At 43.1% G+C, this 17,778-nt stretch overlaps 1 protein-coding gene across 9 annotated transcripts in view; it reads left to right on the top strand.

Moving 5' to 3' along the window:
- Fam184a (family with sequence similarity 184 member A) overlaps positions 1-17,778 on the top strand; it is a 148,792-nt gene that overhangs the window by 75,034 nt on the left and 55,980 nt on the right. For all 9 annotated transcript variants that reach the window (XM_036168593.1, XM_036168590.1, XM_036168592.1 and 6 more), the window contains exons 2-5: positions 6,369-7,223; positions 8,683-8,818; positions 10,992-11,173; positions 15,336-15,533. In XM_036168593.1, the coding sequence (XP_036024486.1) occupies positions 6,369-7,223; positions 8,683-8,818; positions 10,992-11,173; positions 15,336-15,533 (1,371 nt within the window). The remainder of the gene's footprint in view (positions 1-6,368; positions 7,224-8,682; positions 8,819-10,991; positions 11,174-15,335; positions 15,534-17,778) is intronic.

Below are 17,778 nucleotides of genomic sequence, written 5' to 3'. Positions count from 1 at the left end.
CTAAAACTAAGGATGTTTGAAGGATCATATGGAAACTTAATAAATAGATGCTTCTTAAAAAATACACACACACACACACACACACACACACACACACACACACACACACACGAAGGTGATCTAAATAGAATCCCCAAGTAACAGGGGAGTTAGAACCCCACTATTCATCTCATGTTGCCAAGTGAAACTTCCAGTTCTGAAACTGGGTTACATATAATTGAGTTGTTAGCAAAGGGGCCCCATGGAAACCTCTGAACAATCCAGGCTGTTTCCAAGGTTATTCACCACAGTCAGATAGTCACCCCTAGTACTGAAGACAGTACCTACACAACTTACTGAATATGGAGAAGTTGAGCTGGGGCCTACCTAGAGCCCTTAGCCCTGTTGACCAGTGTTCATAGTACTAGGAGGTACTCTGAAAGTAACCAAGGAAGAAAGCTACAACCCCTTCAATCTACAGTGGTGACCTGCCTGCAAGATCATCGTCTGATGGATTTAACATCCACTCCATGAAATGGAACCCATCCCCGACACTGCTTAGGTTGCCAAGAACCGGAGACTAGATAGGCTAGGTACTACTGTTCTGCTTAAGGAACCTAGCAATAAAATGATTGCTAACAGCATTCTGCTGTACTTATAAATCAGTGCCTTGCTCAGTCATCATCAGCTTCCTCCTGCAGTAGATGGAAACAGAGAGATCCACAGCTGGACAATGTACAGAGAGTGAGAGACCTTGGAACACTCAGTCCTAAATGGGATGTCTCCCTCAAATCCCTCCCCTCTGAGCTCAGGGAACCCTGCTGAAGAATAGGCAGGAAGAGTGAAAGAGCCTGTTGGAGATTGAGGACTCCAGAAAAAAAACAAAACAAAGCAAACCATGAAGGCCATGTAAATCAATGTGAGCCACAGAAATTTGAACTCTCAGAGATGGTGGCAGCATGCACAGAGCCTGCACAGGTCTGGGCCAGATGGGGTCCCAGCAGTGAGAGAGGAAGTGTGTACAAGCTCCATCCCTAATAGAGGCTATCTACAATTGATAACCACTCATAAATGAAACATTTGTTTTCTCACTCCACTCTGAAGGCCAGGCCATATGCCCAGCAGTAGTTGGACAACACAAAGTGAACTCAGTGGCATTTTTAAGGCTTCTTTGTCTAATAATGTTTCATCAGGGATTCATTGGTTTTTTTGTTTTTGTTTTTGTTTTTTTTTACCTTTATTACGGTTTCCAGTTTTATATTTCTATGGGTTTTCTGTGTGTGCAACTGTGTGTCACTGTGTCTATATGTGTTTCTTGAACGTTTTCGTTGACTGTTTTCCTTCTTTTTCTTCGTTTTCTATATTCTATTCTGGTTTGTTTGGTTTTGATTTATCTTATTTTATTACTAGTTTTTAGATTCCTGTTTGTGTCCTAATGAGAGAGAGAAAGAAAGGGTATAGATTAGGGTGGGTGGGGAAGAGGGGAGGAGGGTCTGGGAGGAGATGGAAGAGTACAAACAGTAACCAGAATGAATATATTATATGAAAAAAAATCTATTTTCAATAAAAAATTTAAAAGTGTTAGAACAGTGTCATTATGTCGTGTTATGCATATTATATGCTTTTTAAAAATCAGAGTTTTTAGGCTATTTTAAAGATATAGTTTTACAGATCTTTCAGATGGCAAATTTTGCCTATTGGCATTGGGGATCTATCATCAAGAATATTAATTTACTGAAGACAGAAAAACCCTTTTTAAGTATTTGTTTACATGTTTATGTATTTGTTTATTGTGTGTGTGCTTGGGCCACTGTGCATGTGTGGAGTTCAGGGGACAACTTGGGGGACTGGGGTTTCTCCTTCCACCATGTGATTTCTAGGGTTAAGCTCAGAACTGTCAAGCTTAGTGGCAAGCACCTTTACCTGCTGAGCCATCTCACTGGTCCCCTGCCTGTCACCTTCCTGAGAGCTGAGGATATTAACACTTTTTCTGTATCTTATACTTATTGCCCACCTGAAGCTCGGGAAGTGTCTGTCCATGTCCTTTGCCCATTTCTTATTGAGCCTTTTGCTGTTGCATATTCTGAGTTCTTTATGTATTCTGGGTATTGAGCCCTCCTGGAAGAACAGCCACCAAAGATTTCTTTCTCATTCTGTATGTCGTCTCTTCACTCTGGTGCTTCCTTTGCTGAGCAGAAGGTTTTCGGTTTGATGCTGTCCTGTTTGTTGGTTCTTGCTACGATTTCTTGAGTTAATGGAGATTTGTTCAGAAATGTATCAACTTGTGTGTGATGAATTAATTATCCTTGCACCCCTGGAGTGGGAGCACCCTGATCATGGTATATCATTTTTTAAATGTGTAAATTTGCAGGTAATGTATTAAGTACTTTTTTTTCAGTCTCTGTTTAATTGGTCTGGTGGTGATATTGTATTATTACAGAGTTTGGTTATTGGGGTAATACTGCATTGTGAAATGGGCTTGGAAGCATTCTTTCCATTCCATTTTATGGAATAATTTGAGGAGCATCATTGTTATTTTTTTTTCTTAAAGATCTGCTGAAATTCAGCAATGAATCTATCTGTCCTGGGCTTTTCATTGTTGGAATACAAAGCTGTTTTGGACCCTTTTTAGAAGTATTTTTGATGGTTTTATGGTACTACATTGTATTTACTATACCCTCCCCTGTACAGTGATAAATCACTTTAGCAGTGGTAAGTCAGTCAGTATAATATGCTACAGTGAAGCCTAAGTTATTTTATTTAATAAGCTAATATAACACACTTTGCGTTGGTGGGTGGCCTTTATTACAAATATACTTTTCTTTCCTTTTTTTTCTTTTTCTTTTTGCAATGAATATACTTTATTTCTGGTTAGTAGACTTTAATTAGGAACATGTTAATATATTACCAGTGTAATAATAGGATCCAGCTGTCATAATAAAACACCATAAGTCTATGTCATAAACATCAAGAATTAATTTTTTGTGGTGTCGCATGACAGGCTTTTCCTAGGCACATACAACATGCACATGTATACTCACTTCAGAAAGGGATCCCATGACAGAGCAAAAGTATGGATACCACTAAAGTCCAGCTTTGTGAACCGATGCATTTTATTAGGGTCATTTAGAGAGATACGGGTGAGAGGTCACTTACAAGAGCTGGGACTCAAAGACAGCTGCATCTCCAAATCCCACCCCATCATGAGTGACAGCTCAAAATAGCAACAACAACAACAAAAACAAAAACAAAAAAAACTGGAAACCTGCTCACTACACAGCCTGCATGCAGCGCAAAAGGTTGGAAAGTTCCTTTCCAGGTAGCTCAGTTGGTCTTTATTTCCTCTAGGAAGTTCATCTTTGCTTCTTTTATGGGGTGTCTTAATTATTCTTCTGTTGCTGTGAAGAGACCCCATGGCTGAGGCAACTTTTAGAAGAAAGCCTTTGACTGAGGGCTTGCTTGCAGTTTTGTGGGGTTAGTCCATTATCATCATAATAGAGAGTGTTGCAGCAGGCAGGCATGGTGCTGGAGAAGTAGCTCAGAGCTTGATATCCTGATCTGCAGGCAATGGGGTTGTGAAGGGAAGGTGGAGAGTCTGAGACTGAGACCTGCTGTGTTTGGCTGGTGTCTGCTTCTTTCAGGCTTGTCTTGAGAGTTGGGGGGAAAGGAGGGATCTTGTAAAGCTGGCCAGTTTCATGGATTTCCTGAAGTTATTTTTGTTGAGTCTGGGGTCATGCAATAATGGGGGACAGACCACCAAAGTCAATTAAAACCAGAAGCAAACTTTATTCCAGAAAAAAAAAAATAAGAAGAAGAGGAGGGTGAAGAGGAGGAGGAGGAAGAAAATATCATCACAGGGCACAAAAGCTTATCAGCTAGCTGAGACTACAGGATTATGAGACTGTGGCCTGGAGACGGGTTCTGGTACCCTTTTTATAGTAAGGGGGGAAGCATCAGGCATGGGATGCATGCTAGAAGTCACATAGAAACATCTTTCTCTCCCCCCCCCCCCCCCCGAGACAGGGTTTCTCTGTGTAGCTTTGGAGCCTTTCCTGGAACTCGTTCTGTAGACCAGGCTGGCCTTGAACTCACAGAGATCTGCAAGGCTCTGCCTCCCAAGCGCTGGGATTAAAGGCGTGCGCCACCACCGCCTGGCACATAGAAACATCTTGAAAAGTTAACTTTGGTCCAGGCAGTTGTTAGCTATAAGGGGCAAGGGGGGTTAAAAGTTAACCTTTAGAGCTGATGGTTATCAGCTTTCATTTTTTAGGTTTACAATTTTATATTTCTATATTCCTGGAGCCTTCATATTGAGTTGTTTTATTTCCTTTCTTAATGAGCTTCCCTGCAGGATGGAATGTTTCAATCTCCGAGGAAACTGCTCTACAATGTGTGGCTAGAATAATGGTTCATTAGGGAAGAGTGCTCTCTGAGAAAGTTTGAGGACTTGTATTTGAATCCGCAGCACACGTGTAAAGAGCCAGGGATGGCCACATATGCCTATAGCTACAGTATTGGAGCAGTGGCCAGTGGAGATCATGGGGCCATCTAGCCAAAGTGACAAGTTCCAGTTCAATGAGAAACATTGTCTCAAGACAGTAAGATCGAGAGCAATAGTGGCAGATACCTAATGTTCACCTCAGGTCTTTGCATGCGTGTATCTGCTTGTACACCTGCGTGCTCACATGCACGCAACAACACAATTTATTTCCCAGTTTGGAGGCTTCGAGTCCCACGCCCAGGATGCCAGGTAGTTCAGTCCTATGAGGGCCCTCTTTCTGGCTTACATGTGAGGGTGCTCATGTCGTAGAGACGGAAGGACTCAGTACAGATGAGGCCCTACCCTGTGACCCACTGAAACCTAATTGCCTCCCAAATGCCATCATGTCCAGGGGTAGGGTTTCAAAATACAGATTTGGAAGAAATAGAATCCATCCCATAGCAGCCAACATTAGAAGAAAAAAAAAAAAAACTATTCAAGAAATGACTTGTTTTTCCTTGGACTTGTAAACTTATTTGTGTTTGTGTATTCGTCAGTGTGAATAAGTACAGCCATATGTTCAGATGCTTTTACACATGGAAGCATGTATCTGGAGGCTCAAATTTGAAGCTGGTGTCTCTCCTTGATGGCAGGGTCTGTCACTGAGCCTTGAGCTCATGGATTCCTCTAGGAAGGCTAGCCAATCAGCTTCAGGAACCCACCTGTCTCCTCACCCTCTCCACTTGAATCTTCATATATAAAATTCTTATTTTAAAATGACCATAACTATGGCTGATTGGTCGGTGGATAGAGGCACTTGCTAGTGAACCTGATTGCCTGAGTTTGATCCCTGGGTCCTACAAGGTAGAAGCAGAGAACCAATTCTCCAGAGCTGCCCTCTGACCTCTACATATGTACCATGGCATGTGCCATCCCCCATACTAAAATAAATAAACGTAAAAATAATTTTTAAAGACTGTAACTTAATAATGGCATGTTTCAAGTGGTAATTTATGGGGGTAGTATTGATTTATTGCATTTGGCATCCTTTTGTTGTTCATTTGTGAGCTTTTAGAAATATATTTTAATATTTCCTGTGGAAGATACCGATATGCTCCATATGGGTGTATACTTCTTTGTGCAGTGTACCTCCAGAATAGACAATCGGTTTCTCACGATAGGAGTTTTAGTGGAAAGGAATATGGAAGACTAAAAAAGGTAACACAACTTCAGACCTTTCCTTTTGTTGTTGTTGTTGTTGTTGCTGATTTTGACAAAGATGCCTTGCCTGTGTATAGCTTAGCCTGGGAGGTCATCATGGGCTTTTCTACTCCTTCTCAGTCCTCCTGTCGTGATGGGATCACAGCACTTTCCATTCATGGAAATATGACACAAGGCCATGATGCAAGGTCACCATGTTGGCCTGGGTGTGCAGAGAACTACCATCTCTGCAAACGGCCTCTGTTGTTCCTTTCTTCCTTTCATTTCTAGGACAACATTCTTAATGTTGAATGCTTTTCTGAGAAAGAGATGGGAAGAGAGACAGAAACAGAGACAGAGAGACAGACAGACAGAGTTTATATATTCCAAGGCGGCCTGGAATTCACTGTGTCTAGTGACTTTCTGTCCTTCCTCCTCAGTCCCCTGAGTGTCGGGATTGTAATTGTGCACTTTTATAAATGAGCGATCTTATATGTTTTAAAATGACAATTTAAAAGTTTGTGCCAGGATAAGGATTTTCAAAGCCAGTCAGTCTGTGAGCACAAAAACAATTGCATGATGTTTCGGTATTTGATATTCTCCAGAAATAATATGGGCATAGAAAAAAGACCAATTCAGATGAAAGAATTAACTTCAAGATGTAACAGAATATGTGCTGAATTCTCCTCCCTTCTTCCAAACCGTGTAGGTAATATATGCTTTAAATACTAAAAACGATGAACACGAGTCTGCAGTTCAGGCCCTCAAAGATGCACATGAAGAAGAAATCCAACAGATTCTTGCAGAAACAAGAGAAAAAATACTGCTCTACAAAAGCAAGGTAACAGAAGAGTTAGACCTTAAGAGAAAGATTCAAGTTTTGGAAGCCTCTTTGGAAGATCATGAGAAGATGAAGCAGCAGGCTTTGACGGAGTTTGAAGCCTATAAGCACAGAGTTGAGGACATGCAACTTTGTGCAGAGGCCCAGCATGTCCAGCGCATAGTGACCATGTCGCGGGAGGTCGAAGAGATCAGAAGGAAGTTTGAAGAAAGGTTGAGGAGCTTTGGACAGCTGCAGGTACAGTTTGAAAAGGACAAACGGTTGGCCCTGGAAGATCTGAGAACCGCCCACAGGCGGGAAGTCCAAGAGTTGTTGAAGTCACAGCAGGACCACAGTTTCTCAGTGAATAAGGGGCAGGAGAAAGCAGAGGAGATGCACAGGATGGAGGTGGAGGCCTTGAACAGCACCCTGGAAGAGCTGAGACTTGAAAAGAAAAAACTCATCGAGGAATATGAAGGCAAGTTGAACAAAGCTCAGTCATTCTATGAGCGTGAGCTCGATAATCTGAAAAGGTCCCAGCTCTTCACAGCAGAAAGCCTGCAGGCTAGCAGGGACAAGGAGGCCGATCTCCGCAAAGAGTTCCAGGGACAAGAAGCCCTTCTGCGAAAAACCATCGGGAAATTGAAGACTGAGTTGCAGATGGTGCAGGATGAAGCCAGCAGTCTTCTTGACAAATGCCAAAAGCTGCAGGTGGCACTGGCCACAGCAGAGAGCAATGTGCAGGTGAGTGGGCATGGGTCGTTTAGTCTTTTCTTTCTTTATATGTGTTTGATGTGTGTACATGTGTGTGGTGTGCGTGTGCGTGCGTGTGTGTATGTGTGTGTGTGTGTGTGTGTGTGTAAATCTGAGGTTGACATGGGGTATTTTCTCAGATTGCTCTCCACCTTCTCTGTTGAGGCAGTGTTTCTTGCTAAAGCCAGAGGATCCCACTTGCCACTTCAGATATTCAGGGGAGCCAGCTTGCTCCAGGGTGTCCCGGCCTCTGTGTCTCCCTGGCTCTGGCATTGCAAGCGCCACCATGCTCACCTGGCTCTAGCTGGGTTCTAGGGAATCTGAACCCTGTCCGAACATTTGGATCATAGACAGTTTACCCACTGAGCAATCTACACACTACACACACACACACACACACACACACACACACTTTTAAAAACTTTATTTTGGATTTATTTTATTTTATGTGTATGAGTATTTTACCTGCATGTATCTGTTAATGAGTGGTTATAAGCCACCGTGTGGACACTTAGGAACTGAACCCAAGTTCTCTGCAAGAGCAGCAAGTACTTAACTGCTAAGCCATTGCTCAGCCGTATCCGCTTTTCTCATATGCATTACTTTATTGATTTGGAGAGCAACCTGGCTGACTTTAGGATCAGCTGTTCATATATTCATACCACTTTATAGTCCCATCCCCCACCCCATTTTTGTCTTGGCCTTTGTGAGGAAAAAAATTGAAAGGGTAATTTTTATTGCCTTTACTCATTCTGATAGTAGTTTAGACATCAAGCGCCCAAAAGATAAATTTAAAATTTTATTGATACTATGAATGAGTTTCATTTAAACAGCTTACTAGTATTTCCATCAGAGTTAAAATATTGAGCTTAGGGGTTAATTGTGCTTTCCTTTTTATCTTCAGTAAGGATGATCTGCCTCATTATTTGGTATTTAGACACTGAACAAAAAACTACTGCTTTTGGTGGTGGACACCTTTAGCCCCAGCACTCAGGAGGCAGAGCCAGGCAGATCTCTGAATTTGAGGTCAGTCTGGTCTACAAAGTGAGTTTGATGATAGCCAGGGCTGTTACACAAAGAAACCCTGTCTCAAAAAACCAACTAAACAACCAAACAAAAAGTAGAATTTAATAAGAGGTAGTCCACATGCAGAAAAGATCCCCAAAGCCTCTACAAGTCTTGTTGAGATGATACAGAAATCTTCCTGGCTGTGTTAGGATCTGCAGAGCTTTAAAATTCATTAGGCAGGGTAGAAATAGACTTCCCTAATTGGGTCATATGACTTAAAATGTCATGTTGTGTTACCTCATCTAACAGATTTAAAACTAAGCAATCCTAGTTCCGCAGAACTTTCCAGTAAGAGAAAGAAAGGTGTTGCTTGTAATTTAAATAAATTATTTAGCTTAGTGTCATGTTTGCATTTTGATTATGGCTATTTGATCTTTCTTAGGTTCTTCAAAAACAGCTTGATGATGCCAAGGAGGGAGAAATGGCCTTGTTAAGCAAGCACAAGGAAGTGGAGAGTGAGCTAGCCGCTGCCCGGGAACGCTTACAGCAGCAAGCTTCAGACCTTGTCCTCAAAGCTAGTATGTCCACCCATAGCTTGGTGCGGTGCTCAGCTAAAACCAGCACTTTGCTGCCCATTCAAAACAGTAGCTGAGTATTTTGAAAGTTCTTCTGATTTAGTGTTTACCATTCTTTCTAACATTTTGAAATTATTCAGACTGTTTTTTTAATTCTCTATTATCTTGTTGAGTAATTATAACAATGAAATGATGAGATTGTCAACAGTTGTAAGGGACGCAGCCCCTACCCCCCCACACCCCCAGCAGCCTGCAAGGGTTCCTTTTAGGACTCCACTGAAGTCAGGTCTTTGACTTCACTGCAGAAAGGATGCTCAGGATGAGTCAGTGTGAAGCAGAGTTGTTTGCCTGAAGAGATTTTTAACCTAGATTTAAACCCAGGGTCAACAGAAAAGAGGTGATCACTGAACCAATGAGACACACCCACATGTGGGTGTGGGCTTCTCAAGGGACAGCTGCACCTTGCTGTCTTTCCAGTAGCCATGTTTATGATGTTGGTGCGTTTCCAGTTGTCAGCTTTAGAGCTGTCAAGGAATTTGAGGTTGAAAGGGGGTTCCTGGGGTGTTCTAAGCTAGGATTTTAGTCAAGGTAACACCCTCAGATCACATGAAGTGTTTACTGTCAACAAAACTGAATAGCCTAGTTTGTGAAGTTCCCAGAAAATATTCAGGGAAGGCAGAATGCCAGACTCAAAGTTATGTGTGCTCAAGCCTTAAGCGAAGTTTCTTGCTGTTTTTACTTTATTTGGGAACATCTTTATGTAAAAGAAGCACTGTCTCTGTGGGTGCAGTTTCTACAACACGTGTTGATTGCACTGGGATGCTAACCTTCACTTGGTGAGAGCTCACCTGATCTTGAGTCTAGCGGATCCTTTTCCTTCCCATGTCCCCATCTTATCACGTCTTTCTGTCTTGCCTCAGGAGGCCTCATATTTTTTGGTTTTAGAAGTATATTTTTATAGAATACACTCCACAAAAATAAGCCATTTTTCTTTCCTATCCTCCTTCCCTCCTTCCATCTGTCTGTCTGTCTGTCTGACTCTGGAAGAATCTGTATGTAGGGAACAAAGCTGAGTTGACACAGGACAGCTGAGGCAGCCATCCGATGTGGCCAGTGTTCTTCATTTCGTAAGCCCTTTCGTAGGAAGATGCTGGTCCAGGTAGTCTGAACTTGCATTTTTGTCTAAGTGGATAGTGTATCCAGTGAAGGTGTTTCAGGATCCCCTTCCTTTCCTTGGCTCATGGTGACTTTTCTGGCCCATAAAGTAGTCATTTTTAATGACCTGCAGCATGCATCAGAATCATGCAGTTTGTGAGCCCACAGATGCTGGGCCTACCTCAGGTTATCTCACTGCCTGGGCTGCAGTAGGCTCTTTCTGGCTGTTTGTCCAGGGTTCTTTGAAAAATCTTGGCTGCAGTGAATCTTTCCAGGAGAACCTGTTCCACACTCTAGATTTCACATCTCTCCCTTTACCTGTCCCTTCCCCTCACCCATTTTTAATTAGCATGTCTTCTAGTTATTCTTCCACAGCTTCAAACATGCAAACAGTATGTCTTCATCGCGTGTAAACAATATGTCTTGGTCATATTTATCCCATCCACCATGCCTCACCCAGTTTGACTGTCATTTCTTCTATCTTTTCATGAATGTGCTGTCCTCTGCTTTTCGATCTAGTCTTCCTATAAAACAAATTCAGTTGAAACTCCACTACTGTCTGCAGCCTTTGTTCCCTGAATAGAGAGCGAGAGAGACAGAGAGAGACAGAGACCAAGAGGGGTGGCAGCGAAAGAGAGAACAGAAAAGAGTGAACGGCTCATTTTCCTACCATAGTATCCCACGGTGCATCCTCTTTCCTGAGTTACTCCCAAGAGACTCTTACATCAGCTATGGAGGAGTTGCTCCTAGTCAGCTTGTTCAGCTTGCATCCCTCTCCTTTTGTAAAAGGTGAAATGATACAAGGAAGCAACATTAGGTGTGAAAATAGACTTTCTATTTTAAAGGATTATAATTGGCTAAGACGGTCCCATGGTGAACATTTCCCTTTGTACAGCGAGGAAGCCAAAAGAGAGCCGTGTGGCCACTCAGGCATGAAGTCCAGTTTAATGTCACTAGAGACACTTCCATGTCAATGGACTTAAAAATTAAGGAGATTTTCTTTGTGGGGGACGGTTTCTAGGTCATATTGGAATGCTTCGTGCAACTCAGATGACCCAGGAAGTAGCAATTAAAGATTTAGAATCGGAAAAATCCCGAGCCAACGAGCGATTATGTCAGCTTGAAGAGGAAAGAGCTTTTCTGCAAAGCAGAACGCAGAGTCTGGATGAAGAACAGAAGCTGCAGGTGCTGGAGCTGGAGAAGGTACGGTGATGGGTACCTGGAGAACGGGAAGGGAAGTTCAAATGCCGACTCGTACTGTGCAGGAGCCATACGGTTCCTGTCTGCTTTGTGCTGGTTTGTTTTGAGGAAGGAGGTCTGAAGGGAGGCTATGAAATTTTATGTATGTATTCTGAATATTTGAGTAATAATCTATTTTCTGAAAGTCTAAGAATTTCAATTTATTTTAAGCCAGAAATTTAGTTACCTCTTATTGCACTGGGATTTGTATTTTATTAACTATCATATTAAACATACTTTTTAAAGAAAGATTTTTATTATTTATTTATTATATATACAGCATTCTGTCTATATGTAGGCCTGCACTGCAGGCCAGAAGAAGGCTGCCAGATCTCATTACAGATGGCTATGTGATTGCTGGGAATTGAACTCAGGACCTTTGGAAGAGCAGCCAATGTTCTTAACTGCTGAGCCATCTCTCCAGCCCCCTAAACATACTTTTTTTGTTTTGTTTGTTTTTGTTTTGTTTTTTGAGACAGGGTTTCTCTGTGTAGCTTTGCACCTTTCCTGGAACTCACTTAGTAGCCCAGGCTGGCCTCGAACTCACAGAAATCCACCTGGCTCTGCCTCCCGAGTGCTGGGATTAAAGGTGTGCGCCACCACCGCCCGGCACATACTTTTGTTGTTGTTTAACAAATGAAGTATGTTATTACACAGACTCCTAGGAAGTTTCTTTGTTTTTTCTTTCTCTCCCTCCCCCTGCCCCGGCTTCCTTCCTCTCTTTCTGGTCTGCGTTTTGTTTTTTGAACTGTGAATGAACCCCATGAATGATCCCCAGGCCTTACATGTGTTAGGGACATGCTCTACATGTGAACTCTAGTCCCAGGCTCTCCCACTTTTTATTTTGAAACAGGGTCTCTTTAGGTCTCGGGTAACCCTCGCCCTGAACGTCTCATCCTCCATGGCAGCCTCCCTAGTAGCTAAGACTACAGGCCTATATCATGACGTCCCACTCCTAGGAGGTTTTCACACAAGTAAAAAGACCATGACAAATACCAAGTTGTGAAAGTTCTTAGAGCAGCATTGTGACTTTCTAGATTAAACACTAATGTGTCGTCCAGCCCACAGTTGCTGCCTGTTTATTGGACAGTTTCATAGAAAGCCGTTTATTATTTCTCCCACAAAACAGGCGTGGGTTTGGGCTATGTTCTCCCCTCTCCTCTCAGTATTTAAAGATATTCAGAAGTATCTGTTGTCGCTCTGTGCTCACTGCAGTTCACTCCTCGACCTGATGCTACCTTCTCTTCCCACCATGCCATAGGATCTGTAGTTATCGCTAGATTGGTGAATCTTACATCGTACTGTTTGTGCCCCCCCACACACACAGTTAACCATGCCATTTCACCTTCTCTTTTCTCTTCTACCTCTTTAGCCTCCAAGTCTGACTTGAAAATTGTCCAGCTCAACCCATTCCATTTCCTTTGATTTTCCCAGCAGTAAAAACAACCATTGTTTGAGCGTTTCACACATGATTGTGTTGTAATGTGCTTTGATCGAATTTTTCCCCTCTCGACTCTTCCTGTACCTCTACCACTTTTTCCTCTCAAATTCATGAGCTCTTTGTAAACCCACCGAGTCCATGTAATGCTTCCATTAAGTATGTGTATGGGTGCAGGGCCATCCGCTGGAATGTGGGCAGCTTGTTAAGAACTGCATCCAAAGAAAACCATCTCTTTTCCCCTATCAATTGCCTGTAGTGCCTATCCAGAGGTGGGAGTTTGAGAGCCCCTTCCCCATTCATGTTGGGACTTTGGCTGGCTTGCTCTTCTGTAGGCCTTGTTCATCAGCCGTAGCCCTGTAAGGTCATGTTGGCGGTTGTCCTGTAATAGCCAGAAAACACTTCCTAAGGAGTCCTCCACTACCCCTGGCTGATCTTCCTGACTCTTCCTCTGAGATGATTCCTGAGCCTTGGGGTTAGGGATTGTGGTATTGATGTCCCATTTAGGGCTGAGCGCTCCCCAGCCTCTTTCTCTCTGCATTGTGATGTGACTGTCTGTAGTAATGCCATCTACTGCAAAAAGCAGCTTCTCTGCTGAGAATTGAGAGCTGCAGTGGCCTACAGGTATAAGTATGTGGGACACAGCCTAAAATCTATATTAGTTAACAAAATAATAGGAGTAGGTTTTCCACTAGGGCCCAGCCACCGGTTCTTGGCCCAGACATGAGTTCTGTCTTGTGGAATGGGTCTTAAATCCAATCAGAAAGCAAATGGTTACTCCCAAATCATCCCTGCCATTGTCACTGTTGTTGTTAGTTATGCCCCAAAACTTAATGGTAAGACCCTGCTGCTGAAGACACTCCAAGCTTGAGGACATGCAGAAATCAAGCTGGTCCTCATCGGGAAGCTTCATCCCTGCTGGCCACCTTTCATGGTGCTGAAAAGTGCTATGCTTGCCACCAAGGGAGAAATGTGCCCAATACTGTTGCCCCGCCGTGAGCCCTGCGAGCTGCAGTAATGACCTTCCTGGCGGGATCTGCCCAGGGTGCTCATCTATTCCAGTAACTTCAAGTGCCATTGGTTGCAAAATCTGTCATTAACAGCCAGATCTTTTTCCTTGAGTCTTACATATTTAACTCTCTACTCAATGTCTCTATTTGTGGTTTTGATAAAATGCCATCACAATATTCACAGGATTTTTCTCCCCTAAAAACTCTGTTTATTGTGTTCCTTACTTGACCTAGTTGAAGGAGTTATTCTTGATTTCTTTTTTCCAATCTCCTTATCTGTTACTAAGTCCTGTTGATCCGTCATACATTTTTTATTCTATCCACCCCCCTCTCTTCATACCCATCCGCAGACCAGAAGTTTTAAGTAGGTGTCATTGCTTGTGGGGATGGGAGTGACAACCTTCTAGCTGCTCTCTGCAGCCTAGTGCAAAGATGACTATTTAAAGTGTGTGTGTGTGTGTGTGTGTGTGTGTGTGTGTGTGTACACGCATGCTCCCACGCGCGCTGCATGTACGTGACATTTCTCATTCCCTCCAGAATAAAATTCCAAATTTGCTGTATGAAGACTCCTTTTCATCGTTTGACTCCAGCCTGTCTCTGAGCCCCATCGCTCTTTCCTCAGTATTCCCAGGCTTATGTAGCCTGCGGTAACTTGTGTGCCTTAGCCGCCTTAGGCCTTCTGTCCCCTCCATCTTTGCTCCTGGTTAACTGCTTTTTCATCTTTCAGAATCCTGAAAGGCAATGGAAATGGTTATGAATCCATGCCTTTGGCAAGAGATGTAGATGAGACGTCTTTGGATGCCTTCTGGGCTTGTGTAAATTAAATGAGAGAACATGTCATTACCAGCTCTATATTTTCTCTTCCCAAATTGAATTGATTCATATTCTCATTCTTTCTCTCTGTCTCTGTTTCTCTCTATCTGTCTCTGTCTCTCTCTGTCTCTCTCTCTCTCTCTCTCTCTCTCTCTCTCACACACACACACACACACACACACACACACACACACGCACGCACGCACGCACACACACACACTTTTCTCCCCACCCAGGTTGTACCTCTTTCCTGTATTCTCTAGCCACATACAATAGATACCCTTGCTGGGCGGTGGTGGCGCACACCTTTAATCCCAGCACTCGGGAGGCAGAGCCAGGCAGATCTCTGTGAGTTCGAGGCCAGCCTGGGCTACAGAGTGAGTTCCAGGAAAGGCACAAAGCTACACAGAGAAACCCTGTCTCGGAAAACAAAACCAAACAATAGATACTCTTTTGTAGAACACATAAAACTGTCGCCACTGTCTTTTACTTCCTTTCATCACTGAATTGTGATTGGTTAAAAGGCACACAATTGACACACCAATTGTATTGAATAGTATTATTTGAGTAGTGGATAGGTAAGTTGTTTTGTGTACTGCACAAACGTCTTTATCTTGTAAGTTTGCCATTATACAAACACACATTTGGTGCTAAGACAGTGACAGTTTCTTTTATTTCTAGATTTAAAATATTTTATTTTGCCTTAGGCACCTTGCCACTCTCTGACAACACCAGTTGTAAGGTTTCAAGGTCTCGATCCCAAAGCAGTTCATTTCCACCAGTTCACATGTGTCTAAGATGCTCAGACATTGATAATGCTAAGGGAATAGTACCGCTTCTTAATCTCCTTTTGTTTTCATTCAAGAAAGTAAATGAAGCAAAGAGAACTCAGCAAGAATATTATGAAATGGAGCTTAAAAACCTGCAGAATAGATTGGAAGGTGAGGTGGCCCAATTAAATGAGGCCCATTCTAAGACTCTAGAAGAGTTAGCCTGGAAGCACCACATGGCCATGGAGGCTGTCCACAGCAACGCAAGCAGAGATAAGAAAAAGCTACAAATGGTGAGTGGAACCTTCGTTCACCACTACAGCGGAAACTGGTGAGGGTTTGGTGATGGTCCACCATGACCGTATTGTGGACGAATAACTGCTTGAATTTCATGGCTCCTGTCTTGTCACCATGCTTCAAATCATGGTTCCAGTGGCAACATCCATCAAAGTGAAAGTTCTTCCCAGTGCTCCTCTTGAGACATGGACTCACTGTGTAACTCAGCCTGGTCTCCTTGTCATTCTCCGGTCGCCTCTTCCCAAGTGTGTGCGCCACCAGACCTGGCTTACATTAAGTTCATGGTGGGTGCATGGTTTTTTTTAGGGCAGAGTACTTTATACAAGCCGTAACAGAAACACTCATTGATCTGGGGCTTTTTAGTCATGAGATAACTGTACCAAGCAGGAAGCCTTCATTCACCAGCGTACATATTTCTAATAGATAGCTTCCTTCCTTCCCTGAGAACATTATTCATGTATTTGTGGTTTTCTTTTCCTTTCGTTCTTAAGTAATTACCTTGTGAATGGTACTGCATGACAGCCAGTATTGCACAGTAGGGATTGCAAATTGTCTGCCACCCCTGGGCCTTTATGCTTAGCTCTTTGCTTGTCAACTGTGGTGGCGTGGACCCTAAGCTGCGCCTCCGGCACCTTCTGTGACAGAGGAGGATGTGATAGTTCCTATCACGTTCCTGTAAAGATCACGGGAGAACAGCTATTGAGTACTCAGCCATGTCCTGGCTGTGGGGATCAATAACGTTGCTGGTGTTTGGTGTCATGCCTTGCATTCTGCTGTTATGATTCACACTTATTTTTCTGATTGGCCCTTCTGACGGTTGATTGGTTGCTGCCCCCTGCTTACTGATGAGGGGATGTTCTCAGTCACATGCAGTTTGTAAGAATTGGTTGGCTCTCAGGTCTGTCAAATCGTGTGGCATTTAAATACCCTCATGCAGGTGTTTATTCATAAGGACGCTAACATTTTATATGCACCTTATAGTTTGCAAGTGGTTTTTCTGTGGCATATTCCTTGATACTCATGACTTGGAGATTAGTGCCATTTTTATTAGAAAGTATACACTATATTTAATAAGCCTAAATGAGTTTTGCAAAACCATAGACCTGAATAAGTGGAATAGATAAAATGCAAATTTAGATTTTTCTGCTGTAATACCCCTTCATTTTGTGGCATAAGTACTGGAAGAAATCTTTTAAGTTGTAAAAATTAAAAATTTAAGTAAGATTTTCTGTTAGAATGTTGTTTCTTTCAGAACTGGTATGTGTTCGTCTAGGCAGAGACAAAAATGATTGCACTCCTTCTCAAGACTGATTTCCTTTTTCTCTTTGTCAGTACAGGCTGTGTAGTCCTGGGCCTGCTTAAGGAGGCAGCTGTTCTCTGCCCAGGGTTCCACACTAATGTGTGCAGTGGACCCCTGCCTTACCCCACATGTGGTTCATTTACAAAATATGTTTATTTTTATTTTATGTGTGAGCATTTTGCCTGTACATGTATCTATGCACCACATATGTGCAATGACTTTTGAAGCCAAAGGTGGACCTTGGAGCCTCTGGAATTGGAATTACAGAAGGTTGTGAGCCACTGAGTAGGCGCTGGGAATCAAATCTGGGTCTCTGGAAGAGCAGTCAGTGCTCCTAACTGCTTAACCCCACTTAGAGTTCTTAAAACCTGTTTCAGAACATGTTTGCCATTGGAAAGATGACTTGGACTTTCCTGTGTGTGAGCTTTTCAAAAGCTCTGTGTTGCATTGGAGGTTTCCTTGGGGAAACAGTACACACACCCGCTCACCCCAGAAAGGGAGCCTGTCACAGACCAAAGTAACAATTATACCAGCGTCCAAGTTGGGGAAGCGATGCGTGATTGATTATTGGGGTTCCTAGCAGGAGCATGGATGGGGTGTTACAAGGAGCAGGGATGACTCAGAAGCAGCTGCATCTACAAAAAGCCCACCCCCAGCCCCCAAAGCTGCAGCTGGAGCGCATGGGCTGCAGGCAGCTGCACAGGTCACAGAGACTCGGGCTGGCCAGAGCTCTGGCCCCAACCATTTTTTCCTGCTTTTATGAAGTTGGGAAGGAGCCTTTGAGAATCCCAAAAGTTTTCCCTTCACCACACCTGTGACATTTTGCTGACCTCCTGAGGCTCCTGGGCTCCTGGAGAGAAAGTTTCTATTTGAAGGGATTTGCCAGAGAGCACTCCTGGCTGCCTTATCTGTACCACTTACTGGAAGAGCTTGTTTTGTCC

The sequence above is a fragment of the Onychomys torridus genome, chromosome 19, assembly GCF_903995425.1.
Source record: "Onychomys torridus chromosome 19, mOncTor1.1, whole genome shotgun sequence".
NCBI lineage: Eukaryota > Metazoa > Chordata > Mammalia > Rodentia > Cricetidae > Onychomys > Onychomys torridus.
Note: the sequence above shows the minus strand (reverse complement) of the source record. Positions and strands in the feature narration are given on the sequence as shown.